At 38.4% G+C, this 15,962-nt stretch overlaps 1 protein-coding gene across 6 annotated transcripts in view; it reads left to right on the top strand.

The window, feature by feature from the left end:
• The window catches only part of MBOAT2 (membrane bound O-acyltransferase domain containing 2), a 129,696-nt gene that overhangs the window by 86,558 nt on the left and 27,176 nt on the right, over positions 1-15,962 (top strand). For 4 of the 6 annotated variants that reach the window (XM_063078235.1, XM_063078234.1, XM_063078231.1 and 1 more), the window contains 2 exons: positions 1,743-1,838; positions 12,535-12,590. In XM_063078235.1, coding sequence (XP_062934305.1) covers positions 12,539-12,590 — 52 coding nt within the window. In that variant the 5' untranslated portion in view covers positions 1,743-1,838; positions 12,535-12,538. The remainder of the gene's footprint in view (positions 1-1,742; positions 1,839-12,534; positions 12,591-15,962) is intronic. The other 2 variants (XM_063078232.1, XM_063078233.1) reach the window with 1 other exon arrangement.

The raw sequence follows: 15,962 nt of genomic DNA, 5'->3' as shown, positions 1-15,962 counted from the left end.
CCAGTCCTATGTGATTTAGGTTTTTGTTTACAGCATCAGCCCCTTTTCAGTTACCATCTCTGTTCTGTTATGTCACTACGTCAAAGTATAGTGGCTTCAAACAAAGTTCTATATTATTCTATGATTTTGTGGGTCAGGAATTCAGGAAGGGTTCAGCTGGATAGGTCATCTCTTTTTCACGTGGCATCAACTTCTTCACCCGCATGTCTAATGACTTGCTGCTCCTTGGTGTACATCCCTCCCCCTCCCCCTCCCCTTTCTTCTTTCTCTCTGTCTCCCTCCCCCCCCCCACCGTGGTCTGTCATCCTCCAGAACCCCTACCCCTACATGCTGTGTTCTCAGGATAGTGACACTTCTTTCATGACAACCCAGCATCTAAAAGCAAGAAGTAGAAACTGCCAGGCTAATTATGGGCTATACCTGGAACTAGCAAAGTGTTGCTTCTGCCATAATCTACTGGTCAGTGCAGATAGAAGGCCAGCCCACATCCAGAGTGGGTGGAGAGATAGGCTTGTCCCCCGATGGGGGAGCAGGTCAAATTGCACAAGGCGTATGAAATGGGAGATATTGTTGTGGCCATCTTTGGAAAATACAATCTGCCACATGATTTTTAGAAATTATTTTAAGTTTGATTTGTCAACACTTTGTGTATGTGTATACATATTTACTATTTTTGTCAGATGTAGTGGTCATGAATATATTAATTTTGTAAAACATTTGAATTAAGAAGCTTTCTTCCCTTCATCTTTGCTCAGGAGTAATTCCAAAGATCAACTTAACTACTTGTCAAAAGTTTGAAATAACTCTTTTATAAAACCACCTGAATTGCCTGTGCGACAAGTTTAAGATTTTAATTTAGCCAAATGTATTGGTTTTTTCCCTTTGGTTTCTTCTAAGTCATATGTGTTTAGAAAGTCTTTTTCCAATTTGAGAATATTTGAATATTTAGTCACAACTCCTATTTGTTGTGGTTTTATATCTTACATATAATTTTTAAATCAATCTAGAGTTGTGTTAATGTAGATGAAGGCATAGCTTCCTTTCTCCCAGCCAGACTGTTAACTAGGTAGGTGATGACCTATCCGTTCCCTGATAACTTGCATTGCAGCTTTTATTCTATGCAATGTCGTATATTCTAGAATCTGTTTCTTGGTTTCTATTCTCTTCTCTTGATATGTAAACTCCTTTTTTCCATACTATGTTTTTAATTATTGTAACTCTATCCCAAGCATCTTAAGTTTGTGAAAATCACTAAATGTTCATGCCTGTGAAATGTGAGTAAATGCCACCAGATCCACACTCAGGATTTATGATTTTAGACTATTGAGGACAAGTTTTAAAAGTCCTATTAAGGCTTTGTTTAATGTATATCTGAGCCAAATATTTTTATACTTAATTTTGTTTTCTAGAAAGAAGAAAGAATATAAATAGAAAGAACAAATACCAATAGTCACATTTTTATGCTCGTGACCATGAGTTTCAAATATGTAATTTGGTGTGTGGAGGTCTTTCAGAAAGAAATGAATACAGTCCATAATTAAATGCATTTTCCATTGAAGATGGTATTCAAATAAACTGAAGCAGATACTAGTAAAGAGTTTTCCTAATTTATTAAGCTTTTGTAGAGTAGATGTAGTAATATTTAATTTTTGAGCCATATAATTAATACATTATTTTAAAATGTACTGTTTAACAAAATGAATCTGTTGTTTTCACTAATCTAGCTTATTTTTGTTTTCCAGATATTGTTTTGTGTTTGCTTTGGGATACCTCACAGTGTGCCAAATTACTAGAGTCTATATCTTTGATTATGGACAATATTCTGCTGATTTTTCAGGGTAAGGTTAAAACTTTGATTCAGTAGCCTGTTTTATCTGTTCTAGCGGTTAAAGGACAAAATGTAGTTGCATTTAGTAGTTAAAATGAAAAGTAAACATTTTAGTTGAAAATTCCTTTATGAATTTAGAACTTTTCTTGTAAAGGGTCTTTATAATACTATATAAGTCACAAAAATAACCTGTGCTTTTAAATTGTCTTATATAAAATTTCTAAATATAGAGCAATTAAATTTTTTTATATGACGCTCTGGTATTGAAAGCATTTTCTAATTCTCATAGCAGTTTCTACCATCATGTGTAACTATTGGAAATCAGCCCCCTGAGCCTACATCTTGCTGTCCCTTCTTCCTGTCTTTGTTTCCCTGAGTCCCTTATGTACAGTCATTCACCAGCTTTTATATAATAAGAGCTGATCACTACTTCTGCTTCTGAGCACTCAGTGGAACTTTCTTTGGTTTGGAGGTCATTGGGTTAGCTTTGTCATTCTGAATTTCCTAGAAAAGACACTTAAGTACATATTTTACTTCTGTGCATTTTACTTCTGTGCAGTGTTCTACATTTAATTTAACATCAGTATTTAACTGAGTAGTGGAAATACATTCTGGCTCTTATTCCTTCAAAGGGGATTTATTCTCACCCTGGTACTGGATGGGTCTCTTTGTCCTGTAGCAGAACTGATTGAATGTCTGTTATGAGATAAATGCAGTACAAGCCCCTATGAACTAACTTGCTTGCCATCTTTATAAGGAGACATCAGCTAACGCCTAGGTACCAGGTGGGGAACTTGAAGATAAACTTTTTATTCTCTGTGCCAGGCCTGACAGCTTTCTCAATTGAACAAGATACAGAAGCTCTTGTGTCAGTCTTGTCAACTGTACAGCAGAAATAATAAGCAGTAGATCCAAATAAGGATAAGTACATTGGAAAAAAATGAAATAAAACGTATCATAATGTCTCTGAAAAAAAAAAAGTTTCAGCAATAAAGATGAACCAAAGCTGTAAAAGCTCAGAGAAATATCACTGCTGTGAAACCAAAGAATTTTAGAAAAATGAAATATCTTTTTCTCCCTATTGAGATTAAAGTGGTTTTACTCCACAGGTTTAAATAGATTTGGATGAAAGGAGATTGCATCCAAAATAAGCAAAACCAAGCCAAAACAAAACAGATTAAATACATTTAAAAAATAGTTAATCAAATGAGCAATATATCGAGTAGAATTTAGAAATATACTTGGAATGCAGAAAAGTAGAACAGGTGCTGGCGATCCAGCTGAGGAATAATAGGGGTTCTTGAGGAAGATGAGCTAATGAGCAGAATAAGTATATTTTGGGCCACCATGAAAATCTTAGTGAATTGAAGGAAATAGCCCAGGTCACATGTAGTCATCATAGTGTAATGAAATCAGGAACTAGTTATATAAATTCAAAAGAATCACAATCACTTAGAAAATTTGATCTTCCTGAGAATAACAACCATATTGGTCTTGTTAATTATGTATCCTCAGTGCTTAGCCAATAGTGGCATTCGGTACTTATTGAATGAGTAATAACACCTCAGTAAAGAAGAAAGTAAAAAATACAGCGAGAAAAATGGGCAAAGATAACAGACAACACAAGTAGAAAAACCTGAGCAATGCGGGCAAAGCTGCACTATCCAAGAGATAGCTTTTAATAGTTGTATCAATAAGTTAGAAGTAAATTAAGCATTTAGTATAGAGTAGAAACAAAGAGAATACTCTTGACTAATTTACTTTATGAATGTTGATAACAGAAATGTTAATAGCAACTAAAAGTCAACAATATTGTAAAATCATGAATTTTCAAATTGACTTTTGGAGTCCTAGGATTCTACAGGCAGGCTCTGCAGACAGGTGCCAGAGGAGGTAAGCAGATGAGATTCTAGGTCCTCCAATCTTGTTTCAGTCACATCTGCTTTGTGCTTCTCTAGTTTATATTTTGGGATTCCACATAACATTTTATTTAAAAATATTTTGCTGCTTTCAGTTTTTTAAATCACCAGATTTAAACAGTGATTTAACATAACCAAGTTGAATTTATTATATAACCGTATGGATTAGTGCTAGGACAAATTGTGTGACCCAGTCTTTGTTGGACCCTCACAACCTCTCCTTTGGTTTGATCTTAGTTGTTAATTTTTTTTTATTTCCCTCATCTGCTTCCAAACTCTTGTCACTTTCAAGCCCTTTCTCACCTCACATCTCTCTGTATTAGCTAGGGATAGGCTGACTGCTATTAAAACAAAAGCATAATTTCAGTGGCTTAGCGTAATAAAAGTTTGTTTCTCACTCACATTACAGTCCACAGAAGAGGGAGACTATGCTTTACAGTCATTTGGGGAACCAGGCTCTTTTCACTTGCTTTAACTCTCTGGAATCCTCGTAAGTTGGTGGGGCCGGGGCACTGGTGGTGAGTGTGAGCAGAGAGAGCATGCCCGCTCAGCGCTTCTGCTCGCATCTTGTTTGTAAAGACTAGTTACGTGGCCCCACAAAGTAGCGCAGTTTACATTAGCATGTAATGCGTGTCTAAAAAACAGCTGTCTATGACATGGCCTTGTAAGTATTTTGCTGAAATTTAAAATTTAATTTAAATATTCAATATAATTTTAAATGTTTACATGTAGAAGAAAAACAATGTGGCAATTTAATTTTAAAAATAAACACCCTGTTCATAAAACTCCTAGTTTAAAGTATAATTTTTATCCATTAGGAGAAAACATTTGACTATTCCCAGTGAACTGATAAAGATTAGACACAGAGTCGAGTTCGCTGGAGGAGACCGTTGTGGCAGAACTAAATTGAAGGGCTTTTTTTTTTTTTTTTTTTTTTTTAAATGGGCACAGAAGAGAAAAGAGCCATCTAGAGACAGACTTTCCCCTTGAAGTACTCAACACTGGAAATCCTTCATTGTGTTATAACACATGAGCAGAAAAGATCCTAACTTCATCCTGATTAGGGTGAATATCATAGCTATTCAAGATATTGGATGTCTGAAGAAGGTACAGTTGGACAAAGTAACTCATCCTTTGTGCTAAACGGTCCCATCCCTCTGAAGCTAGAAAGCACAAGTGAAGCCCGGGCTCTTGCTAAGGAGCCCACATGCAGGCTCTTTCGTATGGGACAATTTTACTTGTACGAGGTGTGAAAAAAAACTGATATTATATGGATATATGAAGTGTTAGGTTCAAGATATGTTTCAAATATTGATTAGATAAAAGTGACTCACCTCTTATAGAAGTTTTATTTGCAGAAAGGTTGAAAAGCTACTGAAGTTGTTAGTTCTCATGTTAGCCACAGAAAATAGATATGAGAAGTATTAAACAATAAAATACCTTTTCTTTAAATGAGCAATAACCAGTTAGAAAATATAATAGAAAATCATCCAAGCAATTAAAAACTATGAAATATCAGGAATACATGTGAAAAGAAATGTGCAGGATCTCTGTGTAGAAAACTATAAAACTTTACTGTCAGACATAGAAGAGTAATTGGAGAAACAGCCTGTGTTTTTGGATAGTAAAATTCAGTATTGTAAAGATGTTAATTCCCCTCAAGTTAATCTGTCATCATAATGTAGTTAAGGTTAGGGGTTTTTAGAGAAATTAGATAAATTGATTAAAAAGTTTCTCTAGAAGAGTAAATGCTTGAGAGTAGTGAATTCTATATAAAAACATACTACTGTCTGTAGAACAGGAGTCATTAAAATATTATGGGATTGACATAGGAATAGACAGATCAAAGAAGCCAGGATAGAGGACCTAGAAACAGACCCATGGATGTAAGAAATAAAAATACAGAATAGTAATGGTGGCATTACATCATTTAGAAAGAGAAAAGAAAAGCGAGTCTTTGCCTCACATGTAGATAAATAAATTGAAGATGGAAGCAAGAACAGATTTTTTTTGGCAGAAAAGTAATGAGTTCTGAATGGAATATGTTGATTTCTTTGGTGACGAAGGGATAGTTTGGTGCATTCACTGCAAGTACATGTGAAATAATTTTCCATTGAATCAGGAGTATATCTTAGAGCTAACCAGATAGTATCAGATGCTCAGTAAATGTTTTACTACTTGTCAGTCGCCTGTGTTCCTTCAGTTAAGGTTTACTGGCATTTGCTGTGCATTTTACTAGGTGCTTAGAGGCTGAGCTGGGTACTTTTGTGACAGTTCTTTCAAGCATGAGACGTGATAGACCATTTGGTCTAAAAGCCACAGGTGTGGTTGTCATTTTCATCACTCCTTTTTATAAAGCCTTATTCAAGTCCAGCATCTAATTTTAGACCTCTTTTTGTATTCTGTGAAATGAGTCATAGAAGGCCCCTTGCTGCTCTTTGTAATCCTCCTCTCACATTGTGCCCAGTGACTATTTTGTAAATAGGGTTGATGTAAATTATTCAGCTGCCTGCTAGACTTTAGTGTTCCATTTATCCTAGTGCATCCTGTGGGAGTGTCTCCCAACCCCTTGACCTACATTTGGTTACAGGAAACATTCTGTCTAGCTGCTGCTAATGTAGTTCAAGTTACCAAGAGTAAAAGGACATGGATCTATTAATGGCTGATTTGTTTCTTCCCCTCCCTACCCGAGCCTTTCCCCCTGAATTTATGTATGCTCACAAAGCAGCATGGTAGAATATTTATAAAAAAGACGTAGTTTTCTTAAGACTGAAAAGTTGATAACCAGCCTGTAAAGCACTCAGAGGGTGTCCCTGTCTTGCCCATTCCTTCTTTGTTAGTACTTTTGCTCATCCTGTCCTCTCTGCTTGGAGCACTCTTGCAGCCCTATCTGCATGTCCAAACCTTCCCAGCCTCAAAGGCCCCGATGACATGACTCCTATTTGAGACGTTTCCCCCAGCTGTCTCCATCTCTTTACTTTTCTTGCTGGCACTTAAGCTCATGTATAGTTATTTGCATTCCCACGTACCTCCTAGGGGGAAAGCGCCTTCAGAGACAGCACTCCCCATGTAGTCGTTGTGCCCCTTTGGTGCCCCACGCTTCGCTGCCATTCCAGTGTTTACTAAATGAAGGTGCGAATGTGAGGAGATGGGCACTGGCTCTCACCAGACCAGCTGTGGTGTCTCAGATTCTGGTTAAGCTATTTGTCATATTGCTATTTTTTAATCCACACAGAGGCACTATTACTCCCAGTTTATAGGTTATAACTTTTTTGAGAAAAGTGAGATCACTTGCCACTCTTCCACAGCTGGTAAGTAGTGGGGGCAGGATTGAAGTGTTCTGACCTGTATGTCCAGCTGCCTCTTCTTCCGTCTCCCCGCTATTGTGTCACAGGCCTCTCCCTTTGAGCATGCCCAAAGCTGAAATCCTCATTTCCCTATTTCCCTTCTCTGTCAGCTTCATCTGTCTAGTTAGCTACGCTGACACCAGGTCTTAAACCCGGCATCAAATACATTGACAGATCATCATCGAATCCTGTTGTCTTCACCATCAGAATATGCCTAGAATGCACTTGAGACCACCTGCGCTGTTACCCTGGTCTCAGCCGCCACCCTCCCCTGTCAGCCCTGCCAGCTTCTTTATCCCCACCCCTGGTAACCCACAGTCTTTTTGAACCCAAAGTCAAAATGTACTCATTTGAAACCAAGTCACTTCTTTGCCTACAATACTCTGGTAGTTTCCCGCCTGAGATGGAAGCCAGTGTCCTCCCAGCACCCTACAGAAGCCCGCTAGACCTGACCTCCTGCTGTCTTCAGCTTCTGCTCCTGTCCTGCTTAGCCCCTCGTTCCAGTCTCACTGCCTTCTTTACTGATCTTCCAACCTGCCATTCACACTTCTACCTGCGGGCTTCTGAATTCACTCTTCTCTCTTCCTGGAACATTCTTACCCCACGCCTGCACAGGGCTTGTTCTCTGGTTAAATGTCACCTTGTGGGAGAGGCCCGTGCTTGCCTATGCCCTGCACTCCCTAGCCGCCTTACCCTGCTTTGTTTTACTGCACAGCGCTTAGCAACATCTGACACAATATATATTCTCCTGTTTCTTCATTTATAATCTGTCTCTCTCCACTACAATATAAACTCCATGGCAGCAAGGACTTTGTCTTGTTCACACTGTATCCCGGGAAACTAGAACAGTACTTGGTGTATGGGGGGTACTCCTTAAATACTTGTTCTCTGAACAAGGTAGTAAGCGGGTGAATGGATGACTCAGACCAGCAGCCTTTTCAGTTCTCTCTCACTGCGTGTCCACCTGACGTTAGATAGGTGGGGTTTGTTTGGTTACAGTGGGTCTTGTTTGTAGGTGAAAGCGTGCTTGTGTACTTAGAGACAACTGAGAGTGAGGAATCAATAGTTTGCCTCTGTTGTGAGGAGACTTACATCCTGGTGGCAGGCTGTGTGCCTAGTAGGTGCTTGTACTTGCTTTGTACATTAATACACAGACATTTAGCAGTCTCCTAGAGAAGATGGAACAATCAAGAAAGTAATTCTTCATTTTTAACATTCATTCTCTAATAATGTCTAACTCCAGTTGAGTTTTACTGTGTGATAGAACCAAATCTTACTATTCATATTCTTTGTAGTATAAACATGTGTTAAATATGTTGTTTTAATTTTTCCATCTCTTTGTTTCAGAAAGTCTAGAATTTTTTTAGTTCTTTGCTTTATATGGTATTGTTTTATATTAGCTGAAACTGTTCCATCTGTTGTAGTATTTATTTTGAAATTAGATTCATATTTTTCCACATTTCTAGCAGAGTGTCATCAGAAGAAAATATATGTAATATTACTTAAATATAGTGATGTTGTCATACAGAAGGAAAAGGATGCTCCAGCCCAAGGCCCTGACCTCACTCAGGAAGTTCTTTAGCCTTCTGCTTCTGTGACTGAGCAAGGACTCAATGCCCAGTGTGCACAGGAGCCAATACCAGGGCACTGGTTTTTGTGAGGAAAAAGGATTTATTGTGAGGTGGACTGGCAAGGAGACAAGAGCACAGCTCAAATCTGTCTCCCTGAACCAGGGGCTGAATGTGCTTTTAAAGGATCCGTAAGGGTCAGGGACTGGGGATTGCCTGATTCCTCTTCAGACCATATGACTAGGCAAAGGGTGATTGGCTGGGCCTGAATCAGGCCATATGACCCAGGCTGGAGCTGATTGGCTGATGAGTCAAGAGCTGATTGGTTGCCTGAGTTAGGTCACATGACTGCGGACAAGGTTGGGCCTGAATCCAGTCCTTTGGTTCACAGGTGGAGGATTTCCAGGTTCCTTTGGTGCCGAGGTCATCTGGAGGGCAGGGCTCATGTCTCTGCCCATGCTCAGCTTACATTCAGCAAGATAACTTGTAAAACAAGTTAAAAGAGAGACACAGAACTATTTTCAGCTAGATTAATCTGTTTTCAACTAGTTCTATGCAGTTTCACTTCTCCTACCTTCTTTCTCTGGCTTCCAGCCTCCATCCGAAGGAAACAGGAGGTTCTTTCTTATTCTTGTCAAGTTATCTCGGAGTTTCTTAGGACCTGGAAGTGATTATATATTGGTGGTTCCATTATATACTAAGTCAATAGATAGTTAAAATGTAAATAAAGGTGTAAGTGAAATACATAACTGTCCTGAAATAGATATTTATGAATAACATATGCTATTAAGAAAACCCACTGCAGTTAATCTGCTTGTGAGGAGTTGAATTGATTTTATTTGTGTTTTCTTTGTGTGGTAGGCTCTGTTATAATGGGGTGAGATTCCACCTCCTTGCCTGTCACTCTGTTCTGTCCCCCAGCTTTGTATTACTCTCATCTGCCCATTTTTCTCTCCATTTGCTTTTTGGAGTTCTCTTTAATCTATTCATCCCTACTGAATTTTTCCTGTAATCCTTTCTTATTTTCATTCATTGCATTCTCTTTCTTGGCCACTCTATAATAATTTTGTTTTCTGTCGTTCTCTTCTTACATTCGGTAGCAGTTTGGACCAGAGGCTGTAGAACTACTACCCACTTAAAACCAAAGGAAATGTATGGAGGCTAATGATCAAAAAATGATGAGACATTTTTGTAAGCCAGTCAATACTTTGAGCACGTATTGTGTGCTGTTGATTTGCTCATGGTTTTTTGTGGTGACAAAAAAAAAGAAAACAATTAATTACAGGATAAATGCTTTCATGCTCAGATGAGAGTGGACAGATGAGGGAATATAATCAACTTACAGATGGAGGAATAGATCTTGACTGGGCACTTAGAAGATTCCATTTATTTGGTATTTTATTTTAGTTTAGTTTTTTAGACAAATCTACTACTATAATACTACAAGATATTTCAATATTACACCCTCACAATAACTGATAGAACAAGTAGACAGAAGTTGAGAAAGGGTATAGAAGATTTGAATAACATTATCAGTTGACTTAATCTAATTCACAATAATAGATATTCCATCCAAGAAAAGAAGAACACACTTTTTTTCTCATGTGCAAACTATATTCTGGGCCATGAAACAAGTACTCAGTAAATTTAAAAGGATTCAAACCCTGATCTCTAACTATGATGGAATTAAATTAGAAATCAACAACAGAAAGGCCTCTGAAAAACCTCCCAATATGTGTGGTATTTTAATTATGTGTTTAGCACATATCTTGTGCCAGGCACTGTACTACATGCTGGAGATTCAGTGGTGAACAAAACTCTTAGGTTCCTTGTCTCATGGACTTTCTGAAAAGGGGAGATATTTTAAAACAACTGTAATAACTTAATAAATAAAATAATGACAAATATGAAAACACCTTGAAGGAAAAAAAAAAAAAACAACCAAACAAGAAACTAGATGAAATGAAGGCTGTGTTGTGTGTCTCTGGGCAGAGGGGAGCTACTTGAGACAGAGTTGTCCAGTGGGCCTCTTGTACAAAATGACCTTTAAGCTGAGACTTGAAGAAGGAAAAGTAGCTGTCCTTGCAAAAACAGTTTTAGGAAGAGTGGTCTAAGTGGAGGGAGCAACATTTGGAGAGTCCAGAATATTCAGATCTTCTCACTGCCTTCTCTCCATCTCTGTTAGGAACCATAGTTCCTGGAATCAGCAACACATCTACACTCCATCCATTCTCCCAGCCCAGCTCACTTTTGTAAGAGACCCTGCACCCTTCACACTGGATGGGTTGCATGAGGGTGCAGGGTCACAAGTGGGCACAGTCCGGGCATACATTCAAAAAGTACCTATCTGCATTTTTAGAAACATCTTATAAATATGTACCCAACAGCTTAATATGTCACTGAGTTTATAAAATAAGTTTAATAATTATCAGTTTTTAAGATGTTTTAAGGTAACATGGGAATTAAAGTTTAGAACTTGAAGGGGATTTTATAATTCATTGGTGAGCTAAACTATGAAGGGAATTAAGCAGGGTGAGATAAATGATTATTTTTCCACAGGGAAAAGAATTATAGGGCATTTTTATAATCCTCAAGGTCATAAAGTATATCTTACAAAGCAGAAATGGCAGCCAGGGGTGTTCAAAGCACCCAGTGGGATTAGATTGGCTGGGGAATGATTGTTTGAGAGTGAGTGGTATTAAGTGTAAGAATTGGCTTTTAATGGAATCTAAGAGAAATCTTCTTCCTTAAGTACTTGGGAACAGTTTTTATGAGACCTTTCCTGTTAGGTGAGGGGGAATAAGCTATAAATTCTCAAGGGCCTGGGTCTGTGAATCTAATTTCCAGTGGTAGAAATGTTTAAAACAAACCCTTGCTGCCTGCCATATGCTGACATTGTGAACAATTACGTCCTATCTTGACATGTGTACAGGCATCTATGTTTTGCCAAAGGGAGCGGTGGCCACGAGCAGTGTCTGCTTTGAGCATGGTGGGCTGGTGGAAGAGCACAGGGTCCGAGCCACAGCCGGTGGGAGCTGAATCTCCCCTGCCGCTGCCTGGCTGTGTGACCGACCTCTCTGAACCCTTTACTTGGCTGTGAAGTGTGGGTGGTTGCTGTGTGCTCCACACCCTTTTGAGGATTCAGCAAATTGTGTAACACTCTGGGTGTACAGAATGCACATTCTACCCTCAGGCAAAAAGATTTTATTTCCTGGTTTTATTGCATTTTTAAAAAATTAAATAACTTACAGTTAATTGTTTTTCAAATACTGTCTGTAGGCTAACAGTTAAAAGGTAAAATGCATCCTAGTGGGTTTTCTTATGTGGATGTATTTTTTTTTTCCTTTCCAAGTTATCCATTCAATTATAGTCATTATAAAATATAGAGGAAATATTGCCATTTTCTTCCTTATAATGTGATTTTAAAGTCCTCTTTTCTTTAAGATATGCCATGATTTCCATGTTTTAGATGGCTGTCTTCAGGGTCTTTAATCCCTGGGTGCCGACCTTTTGCGATAGGGAGATGGTAGTCTGTCCTCTTTCTTTTTCCCTTATCTCCCTCTTCTCTTTTGCTCCTACTTCTCAAATTTCTCACCTAAAATCCTTGAATTTTCTACTCATTCTCTCCCTTTCCAGGCAACTTACTTTTTACCTTTATATTCAGCCCTGAGACGGAAGGCAGTATGGTATGCTGCAGAGAGTACTGAGTCAGAATCGGGAGGTGGGGGTCCTGCCTGATGCCTGCCTGCCTCTCACCTCGTGACCTTGCTTAATAATGCATAAAGTGAAGAGGCTGGACTAGATCCCTGGCTCACAGATTTCTTTTGGGGTTAGAGCCTTTTTAAAAATATTTATATTTTTATCTTTCACAGGCCAATGATGATCATTACCCAGAAGATCACTAGTTTGGCTTATGAAATTCATGATGGTAAGAATTTTGAAATTAATTTTTCAGTACTGAAAAAATCCTATTCAAATAATCTTTTGCTTGAGATATTACCATAATTTTCTGCTCTCTATTAGAGTAAGGAAAGGGATAGAGGTAAGATAAGGGAAGATGATTAACTCTGCTTAGGGTTATTAAAGTGTGCTTGTTTTTTTTTTTCAGTGTTTATCTTAATTTTGAATTTAATTTAGTAACAAAAAATAAAATAGTGTGGGTCGGTGATATGGTCTACAGTAGTGGCAATTTAAAATATGAAAGAAGTAGATATTTGATCTGTATAAACTTTTATTAATTCCTGCTTCATCTCTGTGTTACATTTTTATTAAAATGTGTATGTTCCTCCACCCCCTCTCTTTTATAGACACACATATACATACATATTTTTATATACTTTAAGTATAAATATTTATGTACTTTATATCTTCAGTGAATGGACACCTTGCCGTAGGACCCTGAATCATAAGATTTAGGCTCTGCTTTCTTCAAAGGTTGAAGGAGCATCCCTGATAGAACTGTCATTTGTACATAGCCTGAGGAGCTTTTGAGACAGGTTTCAGCCCCACTGTGTAGATCCTCCTGTCCTGTGCCCACTTCTCAGCCAGGTTTTCCCTCTTACTGTCAGAGCACCTGCCTTGGCAATACAGTGAAGAAGGGAGTATTTTTCCTCTTCTCTGTTGCTACTAACAAACAAAGTTAACTGCTCCATTGGGGGGGGGGTAGTGGGGGAGGGGTCGATTAACTACTTTTAAAGTCTCTGGTACTTTTGTAATAAGTCCGTCTGTCAACAGTAGCTTTGTTTCTGCCCTTCAGAAAGGAGAGAAACACCACTGAGGGAAAATTCTCCATTTAGGAGGCAGCATGGTGATGGGCAGGAGTGTGAGCTTGGAGGGCCGCAAGTGTGGACTCAGATTCCAGTTCTGCTTCTTACTGCTTCCGTTTTCTCGTTTGTAAACTTATAATATGATCCACCTCAGAGGGTTTTTTTTAGTGGATTATAGTTTATGTGCAGTGTCTCATAGTTCTTGCATCCTGAATAATGAAACGGGTAGAACTCGCCCATACCTGATGCTGGAGTGTGGTCATAAAACTCATACTGTGAAGCCGTGTAGGTAAAAGCATACGGTTGTCTTCAGGTGCTAACAGTTCTTCATTGTGCAGATGACAGGTCACTCCTGCAACTCTGGAAGGAGAATATAGGAAAGTCATGGATCAGGAATATAATTTTGTCCGTAGGTAGAATCATCTGATGACGAAATATATTCAACTCAGAATTAGAAGTACAACAACAGAGCCCCATTTTGGATCTGTTCTTTTAAATGGATTTAATGATAGTTTTCTCTTTAGAGCAGTTCAGAATTTGATTAGCCTTGGCAACATTTGAGGAATTCATAGCCTTTAACCTTTCAAAATTGTTCCTCTTCCAGTTCAACTCACTGCATCCACTAGATGGTCCACTATGGGCCTGCCACCCCCCATGCTATGTGCCCCCTTATGCCTAAGGGATTGATTGAACCTGTCTCACCTGTGTTTCCTCAGCTAGTCTTACAGAGGAGGGCCCTATTATCTGTTTGTCAGGGAACCCCAAGATCACCCCAGTTCGGTGATTCACAAGACTTGGTGTATGGATGTTTTCCTGGCTAAGGTTTATTACAGTGAAAAGATTCCAAAGAAACTTAGTAAAGGGCATAGGCACCTCTAGTGAAGTCTAGAAGAAACCAGACAAGTTTCTAAGAGTCCTCTCCCAGTGGAGTCACAGGACATGCTTCATTCCCCAACAAGTTGTGACAACATGTGATATGTTGTCTACCAGGGAAGCTCACTAGAGAATCAGCACCCGAGGTTTTTATTGGGGTCTGGTCACATGTGTGCCTGCTGCCTGGCACATACCAAAATTCCAGGCTCCAAGAAGGAAAACAGGTATACAGGATAAACCATATCGTTGGCACAAACACTAGGCAGAGAGAACGTTTTATATCAGTGTAGGGCAGTTCACCAGCCAAGTTTCAAGATACCAGCCATGGGTCAACCTTACAAGCAGATCTTTCTAAGGATAGCAGCTTCAGGCCCATGTGTATTATATTCTGCACAATCTGTTTGGTTCTGGACCACTTCTAGATAAAACCAAATAAATTATATATCTATTACTAGGTATTTTTCAACTACCCATTCAGTAGTATTGTTCATATCTGCAGCTTCAGGAAGCAGGTGTTATTTTATCTTGGGAAATTTCTAAACATGGATTTTTGTTTGTTTTTCATTTTTCTCTTCTTGAGCAGGAAGACTTTATTATTATTGTTATTATTATTGTATTGAAATTTAATTGATTGTACATACCTGTGAGGTACAACGTTGAATATCAGTACCTGTGTGCAATAAGTGATGCTCAAATCAGGTAATTAGTACACTCAGCATTACACAGTGCAGTCATTTTTTGTGGTCCTTTACCAATTTCTCACTAACCCTCCTTCCCCCTTTCCTGCCTCTAGTAGCATCAGTTATTTTCTTTCCTTTCGAAAGTTCAACAAATTATTGTGATTGTTGTTATCTTTCTTTTTTTTTAATTTTTGCTTCTGCCTGTGAGTGAGGACATGCAGTATTTCTCTTTCAGTGCCTGGTTTATTTCACTTAACATAAATTTCTCTAAATTCATCTGCAAATGGCAGAATTTCATTCTTTTTATGGCAGAGAAGTATTCCATTGTGTATATATACCACATTTTTCTTATCTAGTCATCTGTCAGTGGACATTTAGGTTGGTTCCAACTCTCAGCTAGTATAAATAGAGCTGGGATAAACATGGGAGTGCAGGTGTCCCTTCAACATGATGATTTCCCTTCCTTTGGGTATATAACCAGCAATGGGATTGCTGGATCGTATGGCAGTTCTATGTGTAGCTGTTTGAGGAAACTCCACACTGTTTAACATCAAGGGTGCACTAATTACAGTCCTCCCATCAGCAGTGTAGGAGGGCTCCCTTTTCTTCGTATCCTTGCCCCCATTTGTTATTCTCTGTCTTTTTGATAATAGCCAGTATAACTGGGGTGAGATGATATGTCAGTGTGGTCTTGATTTGCATTTCCCTGATGCTTAGTGATGTTGAGCATTTTTTCATGTGTCTGTTGACCGTTTATATATCTTCCTTTCAGAAATGCCTATTCAGCTCCTTTCCCATTTTTTAATCACGTTATTTGTTTTTATACTGTTTAATTGTTTGGGTTCCTTGTATATTCTGGATATTAATCCCACATCTGATGTATAGCTTGCAAATATTTTCTCCCATTCTATAGATTTTTTCTCTCTGTTGATTATTTCCTTTGCTGGGCAGAAGCTTTTTAGTTTGATATCATCCCATTTG

Source organism: Cynocephalus volans, chromosome 14 (assembly GCF_027409185.1).
Source record: "Cynocephalus volans isolate mCynVol1 chromosome 14, mCynVol1.pri, whole genome shotgun sequence".
NCBI classification, from domain to species: Eukaryota; Metazoa; Chordata; class Mammalia; order Dermoptera; family Cynocephalidae; genus Cynocephalus; species Cynocephalus volans.
This window is presented reverse-complemented; position numbering and strand designations above follow the sequence as displayed.